The following is a 24,029-nucleotide window of genomic DNA, read 5'->3' as shown; positions in this document are numbered from 1 at the left end:
TGCCGTCTTCATGAGTGTCGTTGAGTTATTCATTTAACCATTTTATGCAAAACATTGATTCAGTGAGGAAAGAAACATGTTAGTGTTATTATGAGGCCTTCATTAGACCAGTGTTTCCCAACCCTGTTCCTGAAGGCACACCAACAGTACACATTTTCAATCTTTCCCTAATCAAACACACCTGAATCAACTTCTCATAACATCAGAAGAGACTCTAACACCTGAAGTTAATGGGTCAGAAAAAGGAGACATCCAAAATATGTACTGTTGGTGTGCCTCCAGGAACAGGGTTGGGAAACACTGCATTAGACCATTCGCTCAACCAGTTTGTTCAGAAACACTGATTACGATACTTTTGTTTGAGTAATTAAATCATTCATTCATTCATTCATTTTCTTTTCGGCTTAGTCCTAGGGTCGCCACAGCTGAATGAACCACCAACTTATCCAGCACGTTCTATGCAGCGGATGCCCTTTCAGCTGCAACCCATCTCTGGGAAACATCCATACACACTCATTCACACTCATACACTATGGACAATTTAGCATATCCAATTCACCTGTACCGCATGTCTTTGGACTGTGAGGGAAAACCGGAGCACCTGGAGGAAAACCACGCGAAGGCAGGGAGAACATGCAAACTCCACACAGAAATGCCAACTGATCCAGCCGAGGCTTGAACCAGTGACCTTCTTGCTGTGAGGCGACATCACTACCTACTGTGCCATTGCGTCGCCAGCAATTGAATCATTCACTCAATTTTGTTTGAAGCTTTGATTCATTCAAGAATGAAATTAGCACTATGAGAGATTCATTGAATTATTCAGCCTAATCATTAATAGAATATTAAAAAGAAAGCTATATTATTGTAAGAAAATGATACTATCTCTATGAGTGAGTCACTGAATCAGTCATTCTTCAACTTTAAAAAATACTTTCATTTGGTCAGGAAAGAAACCGTTCGAGAATAGTTTTTGAATTATTCACTCCACCAATTTGCTCAAAGTTGAGAAAAGAAATTAATTGCTATCTTTAGGGAATTCATCAAATCATTCAGGCAATTTGTTCAAAAGCAATTCATATATCTTTTATTTTACTTTAATATGTTCTGTAAAGGAAATCTATTGATTCACTTCTTTTCACCTCAGCCAGTCAGTTGTGATCAGTCCAGTTTTATTTGTGTACTGCTCAGGATTGCCACTTCACCATTCGTGGTGGAAGGCGTCTGGACGATGGTCAGTATCAGCTGCCGATGGTGGTCCTAATGCTGAATCTGCCCCATCCCACACGGGCCAGTCCCACTCTACTCAGTCCAGGCATGATGGAGAATCTATTCCATGAGATGGGCCACGCCATGCACTCAATGCTGGGATGCACACGCTACCAACATGTGACAGGTACAGTATAATTCCTACAGAAATCCGCTCATGTGCCTTCAGAATTTTAATTGATGACCTTATTTTTCTCTTTTTAAGGAACACGATGTGCCACTGATTTCGCAGAGGTACCATCTATTCTAATGGAGTACTTTGCTACAGATTATCGTGTCATCAGTCAGTTTGCTCGCCACTACCAGACTGGACAGGTACACTTCACACTGCATTGTTCATATTGGTCCATTTATTTTGGAAAAAAATAAATAATAAATTCTCTGCTGGTCATTTAATCAACTGGTCATACTTCCAACCTTCAAACAGGATACGAAAACACATTAAAAAGTAAATACTATTCAAGACTTTTATAATTGGTAACCTTGAAGTAGGGTAACCTTTTCTTTTCTCACAGCCTTTGCCACAGGGCATGGTGGCCCGTCTTTGTGAGTCCAAGAAAGTCTGTGGTGCAGCTGACACTCAACTTCAGGTACCATTGAGAGATTGTCAAATGACCATTTTTCAGTAGTATGAAGTACAACTTCATTGATTTCATAGGAGAGATAATTGTAATTCCTAATTGCAGGGAAAATAATTTCTTAATGTTAAACCATTTATGTAATAGTTTTTTAGTTAGTTTTTACTTAAAGGAAAAAATATGCATGCATGTATGTACAGTGGAAGCAAAGACTATAGAATACACAAGACGTGTCACTCGTATCTTTTTGAATGGGGAAAAGTGTAATGGTCAAAATGCTGAATTAAGCCCCGCCTACTAGTTCAGGAGCCAATCATCGATTGCAGTGTGGCCAATAAAGCCCGCCTTCAAGTACAGGAGCCAATCATCGATTGATATAGACTGACGATACTCTGGGGAAGGGGCTCGGACCAGACATGAGTTTCTGCAGATTTTGTGCGATTTGGACGTTTAGAAATGAAACTAAAGAGATAGATGTTGTTTAATTTTATTGATGATTTCTAATAAGAAATTTAATTGTAAACTTGGCAAGCAATTTTGGAGAATTTGATGTTTCCCTATTCAAACAGAATGCCCGAGCAGATTGGAGAGAAGATTTTTTCAACACATTTCTAAACATAATAGTTTTAATAACTCATCTCTAATAACTGATTTATTTTATCTTTGCATGATGACAGTAAATAATATTTGACTAGATATTTTTTAAGACACTTCTATACAGCTTAGTGACGTTTAAAGGCTTAATTAGGTTAACTAGGCAGGTTAGGGTAATTAGGCAAGTTATTGTATAACAGTGGTTTGTTCTGTAGACAGTCGGGAAAAAATTGCCTAAAAGGGCCAGTGTTGTCAGATGTAGCTTGCTGATTCCAGCCCCAAAACCATCCAAAACCCACCGAAATGCAAAAAGACCCACCCAGTCATCTAGAAAAGAAAACAAATAAGACTTTCTCAAGAATAAAAAATATTATCAGACATACTGTGAACATTTCCTTGCTCTGTTAAACATAATTTGGGAAGTATTTAAAAAAGAAAAACAAATTCAAAGAGGGGCTAATAATTCTGACTTCAACTGTATGTATATGTAATGCAGCATATTCATAAGTGGTTTTGTATTTCAACACAAGTCTGTAAATGTTCTCTCTAGGTTTTCTATTCAGTCCTGGATCAAGTTTATCATGGAAAACCACAAAATCGTTCAACAACAGACATCATGGTAGACTTGCAGAAGAAGTATTATGGTCTGCCATATGTCTCTAACACGGTGAGTGTGCTTCATTTAAAATGTTACATAAATATTTTATTTTATTCTTCAATCACTTCTACAGTTGTTTCTGATTTTAATCCATGCAGGCTAAATCTTTATGTATGAGTCATTTAATTATTCACTCGATAGTTTTGTTCAAAGCTTTGATTCATTCAAGAATAAAATTATTACTGTGAGGGAATTATTTGATTTATTATATATTCATTATATTTAATTGACTTAATTATTCAGTCAAACAATTATTAATAATAATATTATAGATAATAATTATAAAAAGAAAAATATCAATTAAGGGTAGAAATTTATATCAAGAAAGGAAAGGTTATCTTCTTTTTATCTTGTTTATACTATCTTTATTAGGAAGTCACTGAATCATTTACTCAACCACTTAATATAACCCTCATTCGCTCGGGAAAGAAACTGTTTACTAAGTATAAATGCAGTCATTGAATCATTTACTGATCCAACTTGTTCAAAATTAAGAAAATAAATAAGTTGTCATGTTAAGAAGCAATTCATATTTTACTTTATTCTTGAAACATTTCAACAATTGTTTCTGCTGCCAATCCATAAAAAAAGAAAATTAAATCGAGAAATTGAGAAAACGAGAGAAAAAATAATTGAATGCATGACCTTAAAGGACTTCTGTAAATGTTCAAAATTAAAAAAAGAAATTGCTATTTCTTTTCATTCTTTCAAACAATTAATGAAATTAAGCAGTTTGTTCATATTATTCTGTTTATGTTTATTTTTTTTTATTTGATGTGTTTTTATAAAATTTATTTGTCTTTTTACCTCGCCCAGTCAGTTTTGATCAGTTCAGTTTTGATTGTGTCCTGCTAAGGTTTGCCACCTCACCATTCACCATGGTGTGGCGTGGACCATTAATTGTTTATGCTATCTTTATTAGTCACTGAATCATTCACTCAACCACTTTTATTAAAACCCTCATTCGCTCTGGAAAAAAACTGTTTACTAAGTATAAAACGGAGTCATTGAATTAATCAGCTTGTTCAAATTTAAGAAAAGAAACACATTGTCATGTTCAGAAGCAATTCATATTTATTTTATTCTTGAAAGACTTCTACAATTGTTTCTGTTGCCAATCCATAAAAAAGAAAAAAAAAAGAAAATTAAGTCGGGATATTGAGAAAACGAGAGAAACCAAATAATTGACTGCATGGCCTCTTAGGACTTCCTTAAATTTGTTCAAAATTAAAAAACGAAACCTCTTTAGGGAATTCATGAAATAGTTTTAAGCAATTTTATTTTATATTAATCTTTTCCGTTTAAATGTATTTTATTATTTGATCAGTTTTTTTTTTATCATTTATTTAAATTTTTTTTTTTACCTCGCCCAGTCAGTTTTGATCAGTTCAGTTTTGATTGTGTCCTGCTAAGGATTGCCACCTCACCATTCACCATGGCGTGGCGTGGAACACCATTCATTGTTTATGCTATCTTTATTAGAGAGTCACTGTATCATTCACACAACCACTTAATAAAACCCTTATTCGCTCGGGAAAGGAACTTGAATCATTCAATCAATCACTCAATCAGCTTGTTCAAATTTAAGAAAAGAAACACGTTGTCATGTTCAAAAGCAATTCATATTTTATTTTATTCTTAAATCACTTCTACAATTGTTTCTGTTGCCAATCCATGCGAAAAATGAATAATTTTTATTTTTATTTAAAAAACTTTTATCTTTGAATGATTTGCAAGCTATTAAATACCTTCTGTAAATCGGTGTGTGGCTAAAAGCATGTCTCACCTTAATGTAGGTGGTCTGCTGCGCTGAAATGAAGTGATCCATTGCCATTATTGAAGTTAATGAATGTTTAGGAATCCTTCCTTGACTAATCCTTAATAACATCTTATACTCCCACAAACACACATGAACACACCAAGGTAGTTTAGCTTTGACCCCCTTTTTCCTGCTCTGTGGTTTTTCTACATCTTTCACAGACACTGCACGGTTAAAGGATTAAAATGCTTTTCTCCGCTCTCCGGCCCTTTTTCAGGGGCCTATTCTGCAATAACAAAGCAGAGATATACTTTGAAGAAGCACTCCCTGGGGGAAATATTTGAAACTCTTCTTTCAGTTTTTTTTTTTACTGCAAGAGAAAACACAGCTCAATGCTTTTCTCAGCTCTCAGAAATAGTCGCCTGAGAATCAAAGTGATCTAAAGCACATATTTTATTACGGAATGGCCTTCATAAACCGCTCATCCTGGCCTGTAATTATGTGGAGCCACTGGGAATCAGGCCTCCCCCAACTCTAAATATTCCCCTTCTCTCTTTAATTGCTCCAGCCGTAATGTCTTTACCATCCTCTAAATCACCCAGCTTTCCCATTTTTATCCATTATTACTGCCTCTCGTGGGATGGCAGCTAATAGTATGAGTGTGTGCCTTTCGTTTCTGTAGGATGCCTGTTTTAGTGACTATTAAAGAACAAATGAAAGCTTTCCTCAGTCCACATATGCTCGTAAAACCTTCAGCGTGCAACTCTGTATGGCAGCTGTTTCAACACATTATTTAGCTGCAATGAAGATATAAACTAGACTTTTTTTTTTTTACCTGACATGTTTTTGGCAAGTAAATTTTTCTGTGATAGATTGTTTTGTATTTTAAATGGTTGATACTTCGAGTGAATTCAATTTGTTGAAAGTTTTTGGGTCAGTAAGGGTGTCTTTTTATTTTGTTGTTTTTAAGGATAAATACAGTAAAAATGGTACCAAAGACTATAGAATACACAAGACATGTCACTCGTAAAGTTTTGAATGGGGAAATGTGTACTCAGCGCAGTCTGACGAAGCATCATTCAGAGGATGATTATATGTAGAACGGCCATAAATGAGGTCGATTTTGTGATCTTCTTCCTATATATATATATATATATATATTTTTTTTTTTATATATATTTATTTATTTATTTATTTATATATATATATATATATATATATATATATATATATATATATATATATATATTTGGGGGATTTCACCTTTAATTGACAGGACAGTAAAGAGTATTGACAGGAAAGTGTGGGGATCAGAGAGAGGGGAAGGTTCGGCATAGGACCTCGAGGCAGGAATCAAACTCGCGTCACCGTGAGCACCGCAATGCATGTGTCGTCGCACTAACCACTACACGATTGGCGTCGACCGTGATATTGTTCCTTTTGAGTGTGCATGCGCATAGCTTAGGCAACCTGAAAAAAAGCTGATTTTGTTAGATTCTATGGCTAGTGTGGAGCAGATGCTAGAACCCGCCTTTACGCATGCGCAACGTCATAAATTGTATGGCAAGTGTAAACGCATAAATCGGATATGGGTCACAATTAAAAGAACGAGTAAACGGACAGGCAAAAAATCAGATATGCAACAAATCGGAATTGGGCATCAAGACCTGACAGTGCAAATGACAGTCTCATTAATAATCTGAGTAATAATCAGGATGCTTGTCCACTAATAATTCAGCTTGACCACTAATAAAGATTGTGGTCAGTGATGGAGAAGGTTAATGACTCACAGAGAAAGCTGTATTTATAGTTGTTTGACTTAGGTTGACGTTGATTCAGTTTACTGGGGCATTAATAGTGTTCTGGAAGATAATGGCAGCTGTTACAAACATGGACCAGATGGAAGTTCTTGTCCTGTTGCTAATATTTGTGAACATTCACACACATCATTACATTCCTCTTCCTGCTGAGATACACGAAAAGCGTGCAAATACCAGCTTAGATTTGGCCCTTTTTGTTAGCTGAATTGAAGCATTCTATACAAAACTCTGTGAATGGGACAGTATTATAAATGTACATTTACTGACAGAACCCATTTGCAGTGAAAATGTTTCCATTACTGAATGCAGATTTCAGGCAAATGTTGATAGTGAAGTAGCTGTTCTGCATTGCTGGTGTTTAGCTTTAAGAGGTTTCATCTGCAGGGTTTGCTGAAGTCATTAGAAGCCATATGGGATACATCTTACTAATACTCTGAGGCTTAAGTCTGTATTGTGCTGCAATTTCATCTTCTCCACCGTAATGTGTCTCTCATAGTGCTGTTTACACAATTTTGGCTCTTCTACAAGATCAGGGAGAAACGCTTAACACACATATTCTACATCAGAACGTATTGTTCAGCATGTCGGACGGTGATCATTAGAGCCAGATGTCTTCAAGGGGTCCTTTAATATCCTGTAGCATGACAACAATGCTTTTATAGCTAAATATGTTCTTGTATACTATATGTGTAACCCACTGGTCCTACTGCACCCAACCCGGTCTGAGCTGGGATCAAATTGGGAGTTGGTTGCTTTGTCAAGAAGGCTAAAGACCATGGCCTCTAGCGTCTGTCACTAGAGCACCTTTATGGCCTATTTCCACTGAGTGGTACAGTACGATATGGTACGGGTCACCTTTATCAGGCTTGCATTTCCACTGCTAAAAGGGTACCAATGGTACTCTTTTGGTGGGAGCAGTGTATGACAAAGTATCAGTCAACGTCATTCTCGCAGAGAAAATGTCTACAATAAAGCTGTACAGGTCGTTCACATGTCATCTGAGAGGCACTTCTCACAAAACAGATGCTTTGTACACATAAATACTTGTGTATAAATGTTCATCACTTGCCTTTCTATGAACAGGATTTGATTATAACTGCAGATCAATGTGAAATGTGAAATAGCCTACTGTAACGTCTGTGATTATATTAAATAAATAAATAAATGCAACATATATGAACACATACAGACCCTTACAGTCTCCGATGTCTTGCCAATTACAGATAAACTACACACAGCATACATTTAGTCCTTATTTGGGTTCAAAAAGAACCCGCAACATATAGCCCAGTCAGTGCAAACCTCTCATCTGTATCTTTAATCTTCACTAGCAAATGTAACCTTTTGTTAGAGAGTAATGCCATTCTGAGTTCATAATAGTCCAAAAGGTGATGATAATAGTTAAACATGGCAGTTTGTTCATGGTTGATTATTTGCTCCTTTGATTTTTCCAGCTTCTCCTTTGTTTTTTCGTGCTTCACTCTCGAATTTGTTTGTTTCTGACAGGATCGGATGTCAGAAGCACTTCAATAATCACTGTTATTATCATCAGTTCAAGAAGTTCGTTATTACATATATAGACGCACTGCGAGCGCAAGCGAGAAAGCAAAACCACTCACACTTTAGACGGCCTTGTAAAAAACTACTGGGCACAAGGCAGATTCTGCTCTTCTTCTTGGCTTTTTGGCTGTTCATCATGATGACGACAAGGTTTATTGAGCTTGGGTTGACCATGGCTCGTTATTATATCTTTATATTATTACAGTGTAAAGCTAGATTCATGCTTTCGCCTGGTGCCGCATCGCGGACCTCTGCTGACTGCATGCACACCTCATGAAATGGACAAGGCTTTTATATTTGATGCGTTCGCCGTTGTGATATTCTTTAAAACGACAGAGGGTGGTCAAAAGAAACTGACCGTAAAGACAGACGGATAAAAAGAGAAGTAGAACGTTTCTGTAACTGTCATATCATTATTATTATTCAATATTTTTTAACTAATTATTTTGATAAATCTTTATAATCCTCAAAATAATTTTTATAACCATTCAAGATTTTTTTGATGTTTTGATACTTTGATGCATCACTTGCTTTTGTTCATATCTCAGACAGTTTTACAGTTTTAAGTTTATTAAAATATTAATGACAAGAGAACATGGGTTGAAATACAAATAAATGTTTTTATTATGGCAAGAATAAAAGCTAAAAAAGGACACTTACTTGAAAATACAGATTTTTTTATTTAGCCTGCTCCACAATTCACACATTATTGTCTGGCTAGTTTTTGTCCTTTTCTTATGCTAAAAAGGCAATAATAGTCCAACATTCCTGACCAAATACTGACTTAAAATATTCCTTTCCAGTTATATCAAGGAAATAATTTGTTCCTTAATTATATTTTTGTTACTATTAAATTGTTTTAAAATCAAAATTGTATCACATACATCAGTGTAAATCTGGTGGAACAACATTAATTTGTTGATTTTTCTTTTCGCCTAAGTCCCTTTATTAATCTGGGTTTGCCACAGCGGAATAAACCGCCAACTTATCCAGCATATGTTTTGACGAAGTGGATGCCCTTCCAGCTGCAACCCATCACTGGGAAACATCCATACACACTCATTCACACACATACACTACGGACAGTTTAGCCTACCCAATTCACCTGTACCGCATGTCTTTGGACTATGAGGGGAAACCGGAGCAATCAGAGGAAACCCACGTGAACACAGGGGGAACATGCAAACTCCACACAGAAACGCCAACACACCCAGCCGAGGCTCAAACCAGCGACCTTCTTGCTGTGAGGCGAACATGCTACCCACTGTTAACTACAAACTTATCTCTCAGGTTTTTCCAATAGTTTAACAAAAACTTTCCTCCTTTCCCACGGCTGTGGCAATTTCTAGCCAATAATTATTGGTCATCTGGTTATCTCTATGATCACGCATGGAAGGATCATAAAGATGTCTGTACAATCGTACTGTTTCAGACAAAATCTCTTCAATCATGCGCTCCGCCAGCCGAAGTCGTAAACGCATCTGACGTCACATTCGCCGCGCGCACTCAAGCAAACTAGCAAACACGTCGAGTATAAACCAGGCTTAATGTCTTGGCTGTGTATTTAAAACATGGCAGATTTTTTGTTTTCATTCTGGCTTGTCCACGAGCAAGTGATGTATCTCTGTAAACCAATAGCGTTCAGTTGCGCGTCTAGCTCCGCCTTTTGGTACCGTTTTGCTGTGCTAGATATTCTTTGCAAAGGGTACCCTAAAAGTGGTACGGAACGGTTCACCTTTAGGTACCTTTTGACAGTGGAAACGGCCATAAAAGCTTACCAAACCGAACCATACCGTACCCCCACATGTACCACACCAGTCCTACTGCACCCAACCTGGTCTGAGCGGGGATCGAACCAGCAATTCTTTGCATGGGAGTCAGTTGCTTTAACAAGGAGGCTAAAGAGCATGGCCTCTAGCGTCTCTCGCTAGAGCACCTTTAGAGGTCAGAGGAGTGAGGTTTTCCTGCATAGCAATTTGCTAGCTGGCCTCCGCTACATGTGTTTTTCTGTTACATGTTGATGTATGTCAGGGCTTTCTTTTAAAGAGCCCCTATTATACATGAAATAGGGTCATATTTAGGTTGTAAGGGTCTCCAACAACAGTCTAATATGCATGCAAGGTCAAAAAGCACTTTCATGGTCTTATAATCTGCATTTATTTTTACCTAATTATCCCAGCGACTCCCATATGATTCGTTCAGCGATTCATTTGTACCCAAACCCATCCTCAGCGTGAAGCTAATCTGCGCTGATTGGACCGATGACAGCCTGCTGCGATTGGTCGAAACTGACAGCCTTCAGCGCGAGACAGAGTGAAATGCCCAGCAGCTAATCAACAATATAAAAGTAGTCACAGTGCATACACGCTTTATAGTGTAAGGTGTGGATTTTGGCTGCCAGTGGGTGAATGTAAATACAGACTATGCACTTAAAAAAACAGACGACAAACTATTTTATTGAGCAAAAACTCCAAGAACTGGCGAGGAGCACGTCACCCTCTACCTGCTCTTTTCACACAGACACACACACATACACACACACAAACACCTCCTCCTCCTCTCTTTAGAAGACACAACACCAATAGAGAGGGAGACGTCCGCGACAACTCCCTCACCACCCGCGTCCTCGGTTATATCTGCGACACCCCTGTCCTCACTTTGCAAACGGGTCACTTTTGTTTTCACTTTCGGGTTGAAGGCGGCGTGATCGTCCTTAACCTAGAGCGGCAGTTCAGCTTGCTGAACCGGCCCTGCGCAACACACGCACGCACGCACGCACGCACGCACGCACGCGCGCACGCGCACACACACACACACACACACACATTACTCTCACTGTTCGCCTAGACTAGAGCGCCAGTTCAGCTTGCTGGGTGCAGTTTAGACAGCTCCCTTGAACCTGAGCTGAACTATTTTTAAACTTGACCGTTGCATGAGTGTAGGAATAGCTGACGATCCGTAAACAAAGCGAAACGCGTCGCGTTTTCAACGTGGCTTTACACGCGATATGAGAAAATAAAGAGTTAACCTGATACAGTACACGCGGTTACAAGTAACAAAACACAACTAAATACATCATTTGCAAGCTAGAGTAAACAAGGCAACAGTTTTAATTGCACGTACTTACACTTGTGAAATGGAGGATGAAACTGATTCATGATACACTGATCCATGTTCTGACAGTCTTTACTGATCCTTCCTTTTACAAACCGATGAAGTCTTCTTTTTAAGCATGTAGTTTCCAGAAGCACTCTGGGCTATAATGCTGAGCTTTCATCTTTGGGTAGGCTGTTGATAGTATCCATCTGCACAGCGTGACTTCATTCCACCGGTGTCTGTGCGTGTCTCTGTGTGTGTTTGTGTGTGTGGGGCTTTTTTTCTGTGTTAGTGGGCGGGGCCGCAGGTTTCAAATCTCCCGGGTTTGCGCGCGAAACTACTTGTGTTTCGTAGCCGCGTCATCACGAAACACCTAATGACTCGTTATCAAGACGACTCGTTTGAAGCACTATGAGTCGACTCCTTTATAGATGAATCAATAGTTTTAAACACTGTACACTTACAGATTTAAGCCTTAGCGGGATATTTCACGTCACTTAGAGCTGTATGACACACTATATGGAAGGGCATTTTCAAAAACCCATAATACGGGCTCTTTAAAAAGAAACTAATGGTAAGATGGTCGTGGTTAAGAATATTGTAGATGAAGCCATCAAACTGACAGTGAGGAACCATCAAACAGTGAGGAACCGTTACTTAAAACACAGAAGTAAATGGTCAGGTTTTGATTGAAGATTACCAAAATAAACCTTTTTCATTGGATTAACTTGCAATGAGTAATTATTTAACTAAAGCATGGCACACGCCAGATACCAGAGAAACCAGCTAAACTAGAAAACTTTGTCACTTCAATTTTTGATCTCACACTCTGATTCATTGCTGAATAACCAATCAGAGCACTCTCTTTGCCGACACTGATTCTACCTGCTGAATAGGGCCAACTCACTCTGAAGAGTTGGGTTCACTTTTCAACTAGAAACAGACTAGGCAGATCGATGCTTGCCAATAGCCCAATGCTGCTCAATGGCCCATCATTGGCTTGGTGTGTCCCAGCCTTTAAGGATAACAATGTGCTCTAGCAAAAAAAAAAACATGTTAATTTTAATTTCACTCTTTTAAGTTAGTTAAAAACTGCAGAACTTTAACTTCATTTATTAAAAACTATTTTACAATTTTAATGAGCCATTAGGGATTAACTAAGAAAATAACTACTAAATAGTCAGCATTTTCAGTCTCTTTCTCTGTCATGTAAAACATATTAACATGTGAAAATGATTGTTTGAAAACAAACAGCCTATTAAATCTTCAGTTATATGCTGCTGTGATGAAGACCAGGCTGAATATTCTTAAAATTCACTGTAAAGTGCAAAAAATAAATATTTTTCAGAGTATTTGGAAGTGCCCAAAATAACAGCATGTATTGGATTGAATATCAGGGTATGTTTAGTTGTATTTTTGTGTTTTTTTATATTCTATTTGTCAGATACTGTGACACATTGCCACACACATATTATTTTATAATAGTGTAATATGATATTTTCTCTTTCAAATGAAATTTAAAATGAATCTCTTTAATCTGACTGAATCAAAAACGAATCTCTTGTAATATGGAGATGTTGTTTCATTAAATTGATATCTTTTCAAGATGTTAGTTTATTAAAACAACATAATCATCTGGTTGAAAATGACATATTTTCTCCTTATACTGAGTGTAATAAGGCTATTTCCAATAGACCAGATTGATTCTTTCGTCTGTACAGTCTCAGATGTTTAAGATTCTGATGTACTGTTTACATGCTAAACATGATCTTATGGACGTGACTCCGTGTTAATAAAATTTTGTTGTGGTCTAAACCAAGGAGAAAGTAAAAATGAACCAGTTTGATTAAATGTGCCATATCCTGACATTTTTACCATACCAATATTCAAACAAAACGTCATATTGTGTATAAAAGATCTTGTTTAATGAAATAACATCTTATCACAAGAAAACATGTCGTTTTAATGAAATATCATCTCAAATTATGAAATAAGTTGTTGTTTAATGAGAAAAGATCTTGTTATTGTGACATAATTGAATGGGAAATAATGTGTGTGGCAGCAATGTGTCACTGTAGTCTGAAATGGTTCAAAACTGGAGAAATATACACTCACCAGCAACTTTAATTGGTACACCTGTCCAACAGCTCATTAACGCAAATTTCTAATCAGCCAATCACATGGTAGCAACTGAAAGCATTTAGGCATGTACACATGGTTAAGACTATCTGCTGAATTTCAAACCAAGCCCATTAGTACCACTTGAGCATTGTGTCAACGCCACAGCCTGCCTGAGTATTGTTGCTGACCATTTCCATCCCTTTATGACTACAGTGTACCCATCTTCTGATGGCTACTTTCAGCAGGATAACACGCCATGTCTTAAAGTGTGAATCATCTCAGACTGGTTTCTTGAACATGACAATGAGTTCACTGTACTCAAATGGCCTCCACAGTCGCCAGATCTCAATTCAATAGAGCACCTTTGTAATGTGGTGGAACAGGTGATTCGCATCATGGATGTTCAGCCGACAAATCTGCAGCAACTGCTTGAAGCTGCTGTCAGTATGGACCAAAATCTCTGAGGAATATTTACGGTACCTTGTTGAATCTATGCCACGAAAAATTAAGGCAGTTCTGAAGGCAGAAGTGGGTTCAACCTGGTACTAATAAAGTGTACCTACTGTAATAAAGTGGCCGGTGAGTGTAGGTACTGTACAAGTGTGTTTAAGATGTGATGTAATCAGCTTCAGGTTTGCAAAAGCTGGCTGTTGTCTCATTTAAGACCCACATACTAGTGGCCTCAGCAAATACTTGTATTACACATACTTGAATAGCAAACTCTTAAATTTAGTGGCTCTGTCACAAGTGTACTGAAAGCGATGGGGAAAAATATATATATTTCTTCATTCAGTATATAATATGGTTTCCTCGTCATTGCCTTTGTGAACCCAGGTATGTTGATAAGCTGTAGCTATAAACTGATGTTATCTTTTACCAACTGGTTTGTTGCCCCTATTTACAGTGGTATCAAGCGTACAGTGTGCTCGGTTCATTTCCTGCAGGGATAATGGTAACAGCGGGTGTCTAAGCACGTCTTCAACCCTCAGCCATGCGGTTGAACTGCTGAGCTCTTTCAACACAAATCTAGCCTGTAATTTTATGGCTAAAAACATCCCCAACTAGCACCCACCCTAAACATTATCACTTTGGCTCAGAGGTAAAGTAGCCATGGAAAAGGGTTAGCACCATTTGTGCTCTGGGAATGTAAATATTTAGTGATGAATGTGGTCCTGAAGGCGTTGTGTGGCAATACCTTAACTTGATGCTTGGATTTCATTGGGTCACAGTTGCAGATGCTGAATGTTGTTAACATCAGCATGTTTCCAGGTTAGAGAATAACTTGGCAAGCACATAAAGAGATGTATCTGGAATATTCCTACAGCAGATTGTGATTAGTTTACCTTTCTCTGCAGGCCTGGCAGCTGAGGTTTAGTCATCTCATCGGCTACGGGGCCAAATACTACTCTTACCTGATGTCACGGGCCGTGGCCTCTATGGTGTGGAAGCAGTGTTTTTATAAAGACCCCCTCAACAGGTTTGTTACTTTTTGCATGCTTTTTTATTTACTCTCTATTTTCATTGAAAAAAACATACAGTACCACCTAAATGCTTACAACAAAGGGATGGACCATGTATCAAAATTCTCTTGGGAGTACTCTATAACGGTAGATTTAACTTATTACAAAAATAAACTCAAAACCTTAACCCACCCATATAACACTAATTAAAATGTTTGTTGAAAGTTCATAATAATAAAATTAAAGCAAGGTATACATGGACAATGAAACCAAAGGAGACAAAGTAATTATAAAGGGCTATATTTTAATTCCTTTATGTTTTGATCTAGGCGCAAAACTCTAGAGCGCATGGCACAAAAGCATTAAAGGCATGCCCGAATCCACTTTTGCTATTTTAAAGATGGAAAATATGTTTGTGCTTATACTCTTAATGAGTTATGGGTGTGTTTTGAGCATATCGTACATTAAACCAATCAGAGTCTCATCTCTCATTCCCTTTAAGCGTCATTTACGTCGCACCAAGGCGCATTACCTATATTACATGCCGGACTTTGTAAGTGGAAAAACTGAACTCTTTACTTACCCTTTACTTTACTTTTACTCGTTACTTTACTCCTTTACTTTTGTAGATTAGGAAGTGGTGTTGTGCACACTCCCCTAAAGACATTCATTAGCCTACATATTTAATTTTGTTTGTTAAACGCAAAGATTTGTTTCAAAACTATTTCTAAATTCAGTTCTAATTTCAGTTCAAACAAATAAATGAACAATAATAATGAAGTGTGGTCAAAACACTGAGTTATATCCAAACACACGTCCTATTCTTATGCCCCATATAGTCTCCAAAACACGACAGGTGGACAAATCTAAACTTGTTTTTATTAAAACAAATATAAATATGCATATAATACATACTGTAACTAATAATATTATACAAAAGCAAATCATCATGAATGACCTGAAAAAAAAAACCCGACATGAAGAAGGCATGGACGTGAAGTAGTGGTTTTTATATTTATGTAGAAAATACATTTTTTGTAACATTTGAATCCTTTAATTTTTACATATGTAAAGATATTTGTGTGTTGCTATACATTCTGTGTGTATTAAGCAATGTGTAAGCGTTTTGGACCTGCGTAGGCGCATAACTAATGTGTTCTGTGCTGGACTTTAGACCAGTTTTCAGTTCCACAAAATAGCAACGCATTAACACACCTCCTTTTTAGACCGGCACACACCCATGAGTTCACAAAGGGGCACAAATGGATTTGCTATTTAAACAATGTTGCGCAAAACGTGAAAATTAGGGTTGCACTGGTCTGAAAATACCAACAAATCGCGACAAACACGTCTTGCACCTTATCATTGAATCCTTTTCAGAAGACTGTAGCTATGTTTCCATCCAACGATGTGAATTAAAATTATGCGCAAAACTGCAAAATCACATAAAAGATGTGCGAATAAAGCAGCGTTTCCATCCAACGAGTCAAAGAAAACAAAATCATAACTTCCTGATTAACTGGTGCCAAATATCAAAAGTTAAAACGGAATTTGCTGCGGAAGGAGAAGATGTGTGAATATTTTCCTTATTTAAGAAATGACTTGCACCTCATAAGACGATGCCAACATGCAATGGCGTTTGAAGGCGAGAGACATGGAGCACAGACGCTCTTGACAATTCTGGAGGTAATTAATAATATAATAACACCAATGCTGAAATGCTTAAGGTGTTTTAGAATGACCAAAACAACATTTCAAATGTTTTACAGTGTGTTCAGTCTGCTGGTTTGTCCATTCACACGCATTTTTATCATCACATAATCTTTTATAACTAAATCACATGACTTTATTGATGCGCATATTGGATTCTGTTCTGCAAAAGTGTTTCCATCATAGTTTATGCAAATCTTTTCTTACCGAAATTAAAAGTTTATCCTACTCAGTCATACATATAAGTTTTTTTTATGTGCATTTTCAAAATCGATGCGCATCTTGGCTTTCCATCAACAGTTTTTTTTTTTTTTGTTGTTTTTTTAATGTGCATTTCCAAAATGTGCATAAAAATAGGTGGATAGCTAGTAAAGGTCATCAGCTTTAATGGTCATCAGTATCTTAAATCCTTAAATAATTTTTAAATGTATGTACATTTTTAAAACTATATACTTTGTATTATAATATCGTTGCATCTAATTATGAAAAGCTACTGCTAATGCAAGGTGTTTGTAATGCAACATCTGTAGGTGTCACAGTACATTTGACATTGTTCTCAATTCTAGCTTCCGTTATAGTCTCACACTATTTATATATTTCATTTTTTTGAAGATCATGAAAACACTATTGTGTAGTTTTTCTTTTATTATTTGAGCAAACAGGAATGCAAAAAAAAATATTTGTCTCCTGTAAGTTTACCCAGCTATGTACAAGTCCTCTCCTGAGATACCAGGAAATATGAAAAAGGGTCTATTGGAACTACATGAGGGTGCATAATAATTAATAACAGAGTTTTCATTTTTGGGTGAAATAGCTCTTTCAAAGTTAATAAGCACAGACTGAAAACCACAACATTTTATGGGGTCTTTAAAACACCAAGGTATCTTAAATAATCTGCTGTGGTTTTGTTCTTTAGCACTTCCTTTTGTCTGGGCATGTCAGGCAGTTATAGAGGCAGCATGAGGGTTATGGGTTTGGTTTGTGTAAGTGATGCTGGTAGTGTAAAGTAATCATCTGTGTGCAGGGAAACCGGAGAGCGCTACCGGCGAGAGATGCTGGCTCATGGGGGAGGGAAGGAGCCCATGCTGATGGTGGAAGGTAAAAAAAAAACTGTTGTGCTTCAGTCACTCCCATATATTTTGTCCCTTAAATAATTAACATGACATTTGATGTTGGTAACACTTTGTTTTGATGGTCCATTTGCGTATTAGACTGTCTGTTTAATATCCGTTGATACAGACATTCAACAGACATTTAACCGACTATAAGAACGTTTGCAAGTACATGTCAACTTACACTAACCCTAACCCCAACCTAACAGTCTACTTATAATCTAATGAGAATTAATTGCAATGTAACTTAAATTTAACAAACGAACCATCAAAATAAAATGTGACCCTGATGTTTCACCTGGTGTTGTACTGAATTTTTCATGAGGGTGTGTTGTCATGAAAAAAACAAAACAAAAAAACAATAAAGGTCCCAGCTAGATGTATCTAATGTTTCAACATAATAGAAGGATCTCTAGTATCCACTAGTGTTAGCATGGTAATATTTGAATGATCAGTTCAGCCTCTTACAACTTCCAGTTAAACAGGTCAGTATCTTTGAAGAATTTATGGATTTCTTAAAGTATATAAAATAAGTTGAAAAGAAAGGTGACCGATGTAAGATTGAAAGTCAGAGTGTGGCTTCTCTACAAATATAATGTTATCTAGGACATCTTGCTTTTTTATTTTATCTTTTTTATTAACCATCATCAGATGGTTCAGATGTCTGTGCGTGATCGGGCCCGATTTCCGATCACATGATTGGATGTGGACATCTCTACAGTCCACACTGACATACTTAATTCTCCAAAAGGAATCAAAATGAATTGAATTCTTAAAACAATATATGTTTAAATGTATGACCAGCATATATATGACCTATATATGACCAGTGACGATACACAGCTACGTATATTGCACTGCTACGAGTGTGATATTGAGTTTATACAACAGTTCGATGGCATAATCCTGTATATAAAAAAGATCAAACACAGTCTCAAAAACTCTTTCATATGAGGAACTACTTTCGCCATTCATTCACATCTGCAGCTGACAGTCAAAACAGCTGAAACCGTTGTTTAAAAACAAATCACTTTAAAACAAAGTATTTGAATGATTTTCTAGCATAATGTCTGAAGTGATGACAAAACTGGTGATTTGGCTCACATTTTAAGGTTATAAAGCTGAACGGCATGACATGCCATCAGTCTACAGAGATTTCCCAGTATTTCTCAGGAGATCACAATAAACCAGAAAAAGCCAATGCAAAGCAAGCACAACCGGGTATAAATACATATGGGTATATGGTATAAATACAGCACTACAACATGCAAAGATTCAACTTAGAATGCTCCTTACCTGTTTTATAATGATTTGATCAGCTGTAATTTGAAACATTGCAAAGAGTAATGGAGTATTTTCTCCTCTAAGGGTTTATTATGCTGTCTCTGTTGCCATCTTGTGGCGCAACCGTTTTTGCTCTGCTCAGTATGACATGCTGATGGCCGCCGATCTTTAAAATTCTGAATATTTAAAATAGGCACTATCTTTATAAATAAACTGCATAGTTGCAATCTAAATAACTATATTTTTTGCCTAAAAAGCCTCAAAAGTACATTATGTTGTCCAACAGCAGCAATATTTGTCAAACTGTAGTCAGTTTATTGATCTGCTGTCACTCTATGTAGGCAGAGTAATACACAAGAGTGAAGAGGCTGTAAGAGTGCTGTTATTGAAGAATATTGCACAGCTAACAGCCAATCAGATTTGAGAACCAGACTGAACTGTTGTATATGTATACAGTTGCAGTCGGAATTATTAGCCCTCCTGATTTATTAGCCCCCTTGTATATTTTCCCCCAATTTCTGTTAACGGAAATGAATTTTTTTCCAACACATTTCTAAACATAGTTGTAATAACAAATTTCCACACACTGAATTTTTTTATCTTTGCTATGATGACAGTACATAATATTTTACTAGATATTTTTCAAGATACTAGTACTCAGCTTAAAGTGACTTTTAAGGCTTAACTAGGTTATTTAGGCAAGTTAGGGTAATTAGGCAAGTCATTGTATTGCGATGGTTTATTCTGTAGACAATCAGAAAAAAATACTGCTTAAGGGGCCCAATAAAATTGACCTTAAATTTCTTCCTTCTCCAGAATAAAAAAAATATTATGAGAAATACTGTGAAAAATTCCTTGCTCTGTTAAACATCATTAAGAAAATATTTTAAAAAGAAAAAAAACACACCGGAGGTCGAACAGTTCCTCTCATTGGTCAAATATATGTGACATATACATATTTATTTATTTATTTATTTATTTATTTATTTATTCATTTATTAAGTACTGTTTTTTTGTCTGTCAGTTGTTATTTAAAATTATATTACCATAGGTACCATTTCATTTACTGATGATAGCAAATAAATTAGAATTATAATCTACTTGTAAAACATTCGTCACACTTGTTACCAAACATCATCCATTACCATCAACAATATTAAATTTCAACATCAGTGCGGTTATGTACTTAGTTTCTGATTCCTTAGCTGTATTTTCATGACCAACTGTGTGGTTTAGAGAGGTCCTGCTTGGTGCGCCCTCGCCCCCTCTGTACCGGATCATAGTGGAACAAGAGCCACCCTAGAGAGAGCCTGTAGCCTGGGCCGTTTTTATCTGCCGGGCTCCTGGCTCAGTTCTGGCTGGATCCCAGGCCTCTGGTGCTGAAAAGTCCAGTCTGGATTAGACGGCAGAACGGACTGACAGCCGCGCTGACTGAAGCCCTGTGTTCTCCAGCCACGGGCCGCACAGAGGCGTCTTTCATGGTATTCGGCTTTCCCAGGGACCTCTATTTTAGTGGCGAAGGACAGACTGAAAGAACAAAAGGCCACTCGAGCACCTGGGCTGGAAATGTGTCAGCGCTGCTGCACACAGATGGAGACATGCATGAGTTTCAGATGCAGGATCACAGGAGGGTCAGGTTCCTTTCATGAGGCTTCTGGCATTTACTGCAGAGTAAACAGTGCACTCATAAACACTCACAAAGAAGGGCAGATTTCATCAACCACTATAGAAATGGCAGTATGAGTTGTTTAAAGACATGGTGCAAATAGTTTGTGTTTTTTTTTTTTACAGTCATATGATCTTGCAACAATTTATTTTCTTTCTCATCAGGAGAAGTCACATGGAAATTGTTGATGCTCATATCATGTGGATGCAACTTACAGCCTGAGCCGTGTTTCCATTGAGCTCCAAATCAGTTTTTTAACATGTCAGAAATGTTGGAGAGTTGTTGGCTTGATTTTGTTGGGTTCATGCCATTGAACAAGCTGACCTGTCAATCTACTGCTCTAAACGGGCGACCAGGAATACTTTTTGACCATTGCTGAAAAACAGACCTGTATGTTTTGTGTTGCAAGCATTTATTCTGTAGGCCAGTGGTTCCCGACCTTTTTTGCCTGAGACCCCCTTTCCCCCTTGAAAATATTGTAAGGCCTCCTCCACATTTTAATCATATTATCACTCAAATAAGTTTGCAGTAATGATGACAAAAAATGTAGTTTTGAAACAAACGGTATGTTTATTACTATATCTAGATATGTTTATGCACAAATAATAGCCTAATGTAAAATATAAAAGCAAAACATCAGTAGGCCATTTGTCACTGAAAAACATATGCCTTTGGCCTTTAAATTGGCCCTATTTAAAATTCAATAACTAGAATATCAGTATTCACACAGGTGTAAAAGGGAAAAAAATAATAGAGGCTATTACAATTTAATACTTGCGTGTTATTTGTTATGTGAGAATTGCTGCAAGGCGAATCAAGCATCTTTTATGTGGAGGACGGATTACAAATTTGTCCATTTTTGGTCAGCTAGGGCAGTGGTCCTCAACCTTTTTATCACTGCGAAGCAGTCAACGTTTGACAATTTTACCGTGGACCGGGGGATGTTTTGTAGGTTGCTAGGTGACCATCAACTGTTTTCTCAGAGGATGACAAGCTGACAAAACATTGCTGTCACTCTGATACAAGTTTTATTTATGGAGAAAATTACAAAGCTGATTGGTCAATTCTTGTCACATAACTTGCGGTGATCTCTCAGGATTCATTGGCGCGAACGCATCACGCCACTTGTGCATGCAAGCCACGCACCTCCACTGCAAAAAAACAGATTTGTGCAAACTCTACTCTAGAAACACGCAATATGCAAACAGCCCCTAAAAGGCTGCCGTCATTTGCGATCTTCATCAGTTGATCTTCTTCCACAGTCATGGTGGATTCACCTGATTTGTTGACAAATGGGTTGCGAATCCATACCTTGGCAGTTTGTGGGTCCTTCACTGGGCCTTTTCCCCTTAACAAAGAAACTTTCCAAAGAGGTCTGTTTCTTACTCATCATTTCTTGTGTGGCCCAATACCAATTGATCCACAGACCAGTGGTTGAGGACCACTGAGCTAGGGGATAAAATGAATTAAGGCAACATGATCATTCTCCTAATTGTCCACTGCTAAGGAATTTTTTTAAATATGACGCGACCACCCTACAAAGCTCGCTGAGGCCCCCTTGTGGGCTGGGACCCCCTGTTGGGAACAGCTGCTGTAGGCCATATAAATAGCTGTTATGAGATATGAGAGAGAGGGACTGAAAGCAATGTTTTCATCTGTTTTTGGTGCCAGTTTTCATGTGATTTCTTCGAAAATCTCCAGAGCCCAAAATTGTGTCATATTTCACTACATCTGAACGATTTTCACATAAACTCACTTTTGATGTGTGTGTGCGTGTTTACATTTGATCTTCCGACCATCAGAATTGACACTGCCTTGAGCAGTAAAATAATACAGTTTACCTCTAAACTCCCATAAGCTCTTAGGGTTACCTGTAAACCAATGTTTTTAAAGGGGTGGTCGAGAGTATATTTTTAGCATGCTTTCACACTAGCACTTTTGGTCCATTCCTGACTTCATTTGACTTCAGTTTGGTATGTTTAGCTAGTGTGAACGCTGTCTTCTGAACTCTGTGAACCATACCGGAGTCCGCCTGAAAAAGGTATAAAAGTTTTGCAGCAGATGAAAATGACTCGCTTTCTGTATGTCCAAAACCAAACGATTCAGCAAAAGCAGAACAACCGCAATGTGCGGACGTCTTTCCATTTTGGCGATTTGCTTTCATGGCCGTCACCTAGCAAGAGTCGTAAACACAACAGCAGCTCGATGACGCAAGCGTACCGGTTTTCAGAGGGAAAAAAGACAGTGTGAACACCAACCAACCGAGGTGGCCAGGGGGGACATTTGAACTTGGATACGGTCCAGGCAATTGAACTAAGTGTGCAACCCCTAAGGTTTGGTTGTGTTTATAAAATGCTATTATAGAATGTGTGCTCATGCTTCATTTGTAAAAAATCTAATTATTTTTATATATATTTTACTTTGATTATAGAGAGGCTCATGAGGCTCTGATTGGTCAGCTAACATAATGTGCTGTGATTTGCAGATCAGCTCTACGTCACCAGGAAAAGCGTCACACCTCTAATAACACACACTTTGCCGTTGTGTAAATAATGTCAGTCAGAGTAGCTGTTAGCCGTATCAGTTAGCCTGATTCAGACAGATAGTGAAGAGGACACAGCTGAACCTCATGCCTGCTCTCTAAAATAACATCTGGCAAGTGTCTTTCACAAATATTCAGAATAAGCATGTATTAGTATGAAACGTTCACGTATCTTTTGCGAGTTTGTAATTTGAGATGTAGAGCGCACGGAAAGCGGCCGCATAGATACTGCTGCACTGGTGAACATTGTGGGTCTTTACAGCGGTTTGATGGATAAATATGGATTTGTAGCTAAATTGTTAATGGTGTCAAACAGCATTTCCTATTGTTCACATCCCTGTTTATGTCCTTGCTACAACATACCATTAATGCTAGACACTATGCCTGTATTAGATAAATTTTAACAAATAAAAATACTTACAGGTTGTGGCTCACAATCCACAGCTTCTTCAGTTGGAGTTTAAAGTATAATATCGTAGTGGACCACCCCAACAAAATTCACATTTACAAGATATAAGCATTCAAAACTGATTTCTTCTATGTTTCTTCTATGACATTATATCAGCTCTGATCTTATGGCCAATCAAATGGTTGCAAGTATCTGAATTGTTGTATTTCCATGTGTGCCTGGTATGACACAGCATGATTGCAAACCGTTCTCAGCATGGAATTCTAGACACTGTTAGGCAAGTGCAATGAACCGTGCCGGACTGGTAAAGCATCTGTGTGCATAATGATGCCATTTTAGCTGCCAGTTTCACTAGCAAGAGTGTTATTGGCACTCTGATGATCTAACATGT

The 24,029-nt window shown here is 37.5% G+C and overlaps 1 protein-coding gene across 1 annotated transcript in view; it reads left to right on the top strand.

Moving 5' to 3' along the window:
- Window positions 1-24,029, top strand: part of mipepa (mitochondrial intermediate peptidase a) — a 54,596-nt gene that overhangs the window by 9,924 nt on the left and 20,643 nt on the right. The window contains exons 13-18 of the mRNA XM_056474527.1: window positions 1,192-1,396; window positions 1,475-1,584; window positions 1,785-1,859; window positions 2,992-3,108; window positions 14,811-14,932; window positions 17,650-17,723. Of these exons, the coding sequence (XP_056330502.1) occupies window positions 1,192-1,396; window positions 1,475-1,584; window positions 1,785-1,859; window positions 2,992-3,108; window positions 14,811-14,932; window positions 17,650-17,723 (703 nt within the window). The remainder of the gene's footprint in view (window positions 1-1,191; window positions 1,397-1,474; window positions 1,585-1,784; window positions 1,860-2,991; window positions 3,109-14,810; window positions 14,933-17,649; window positions 17,724-24,029) is intronic.

Source organism: Danio aesculapii, chromosome 15 (assembly GCF_903798145.1).
Source record: "Danio aesculapii chromosome 15, fDanAes4.1, whole genome shotgun sequence".
Lineage (NCBI taxonomy): Eukaryota > Metazoa > Chordata > Actinopteri > Cypriniformes > Danionidae > Danio > Danio aesculapii.
This window is presented reverse-complemented; position numbering and strand designations above follow the sequence as displayed.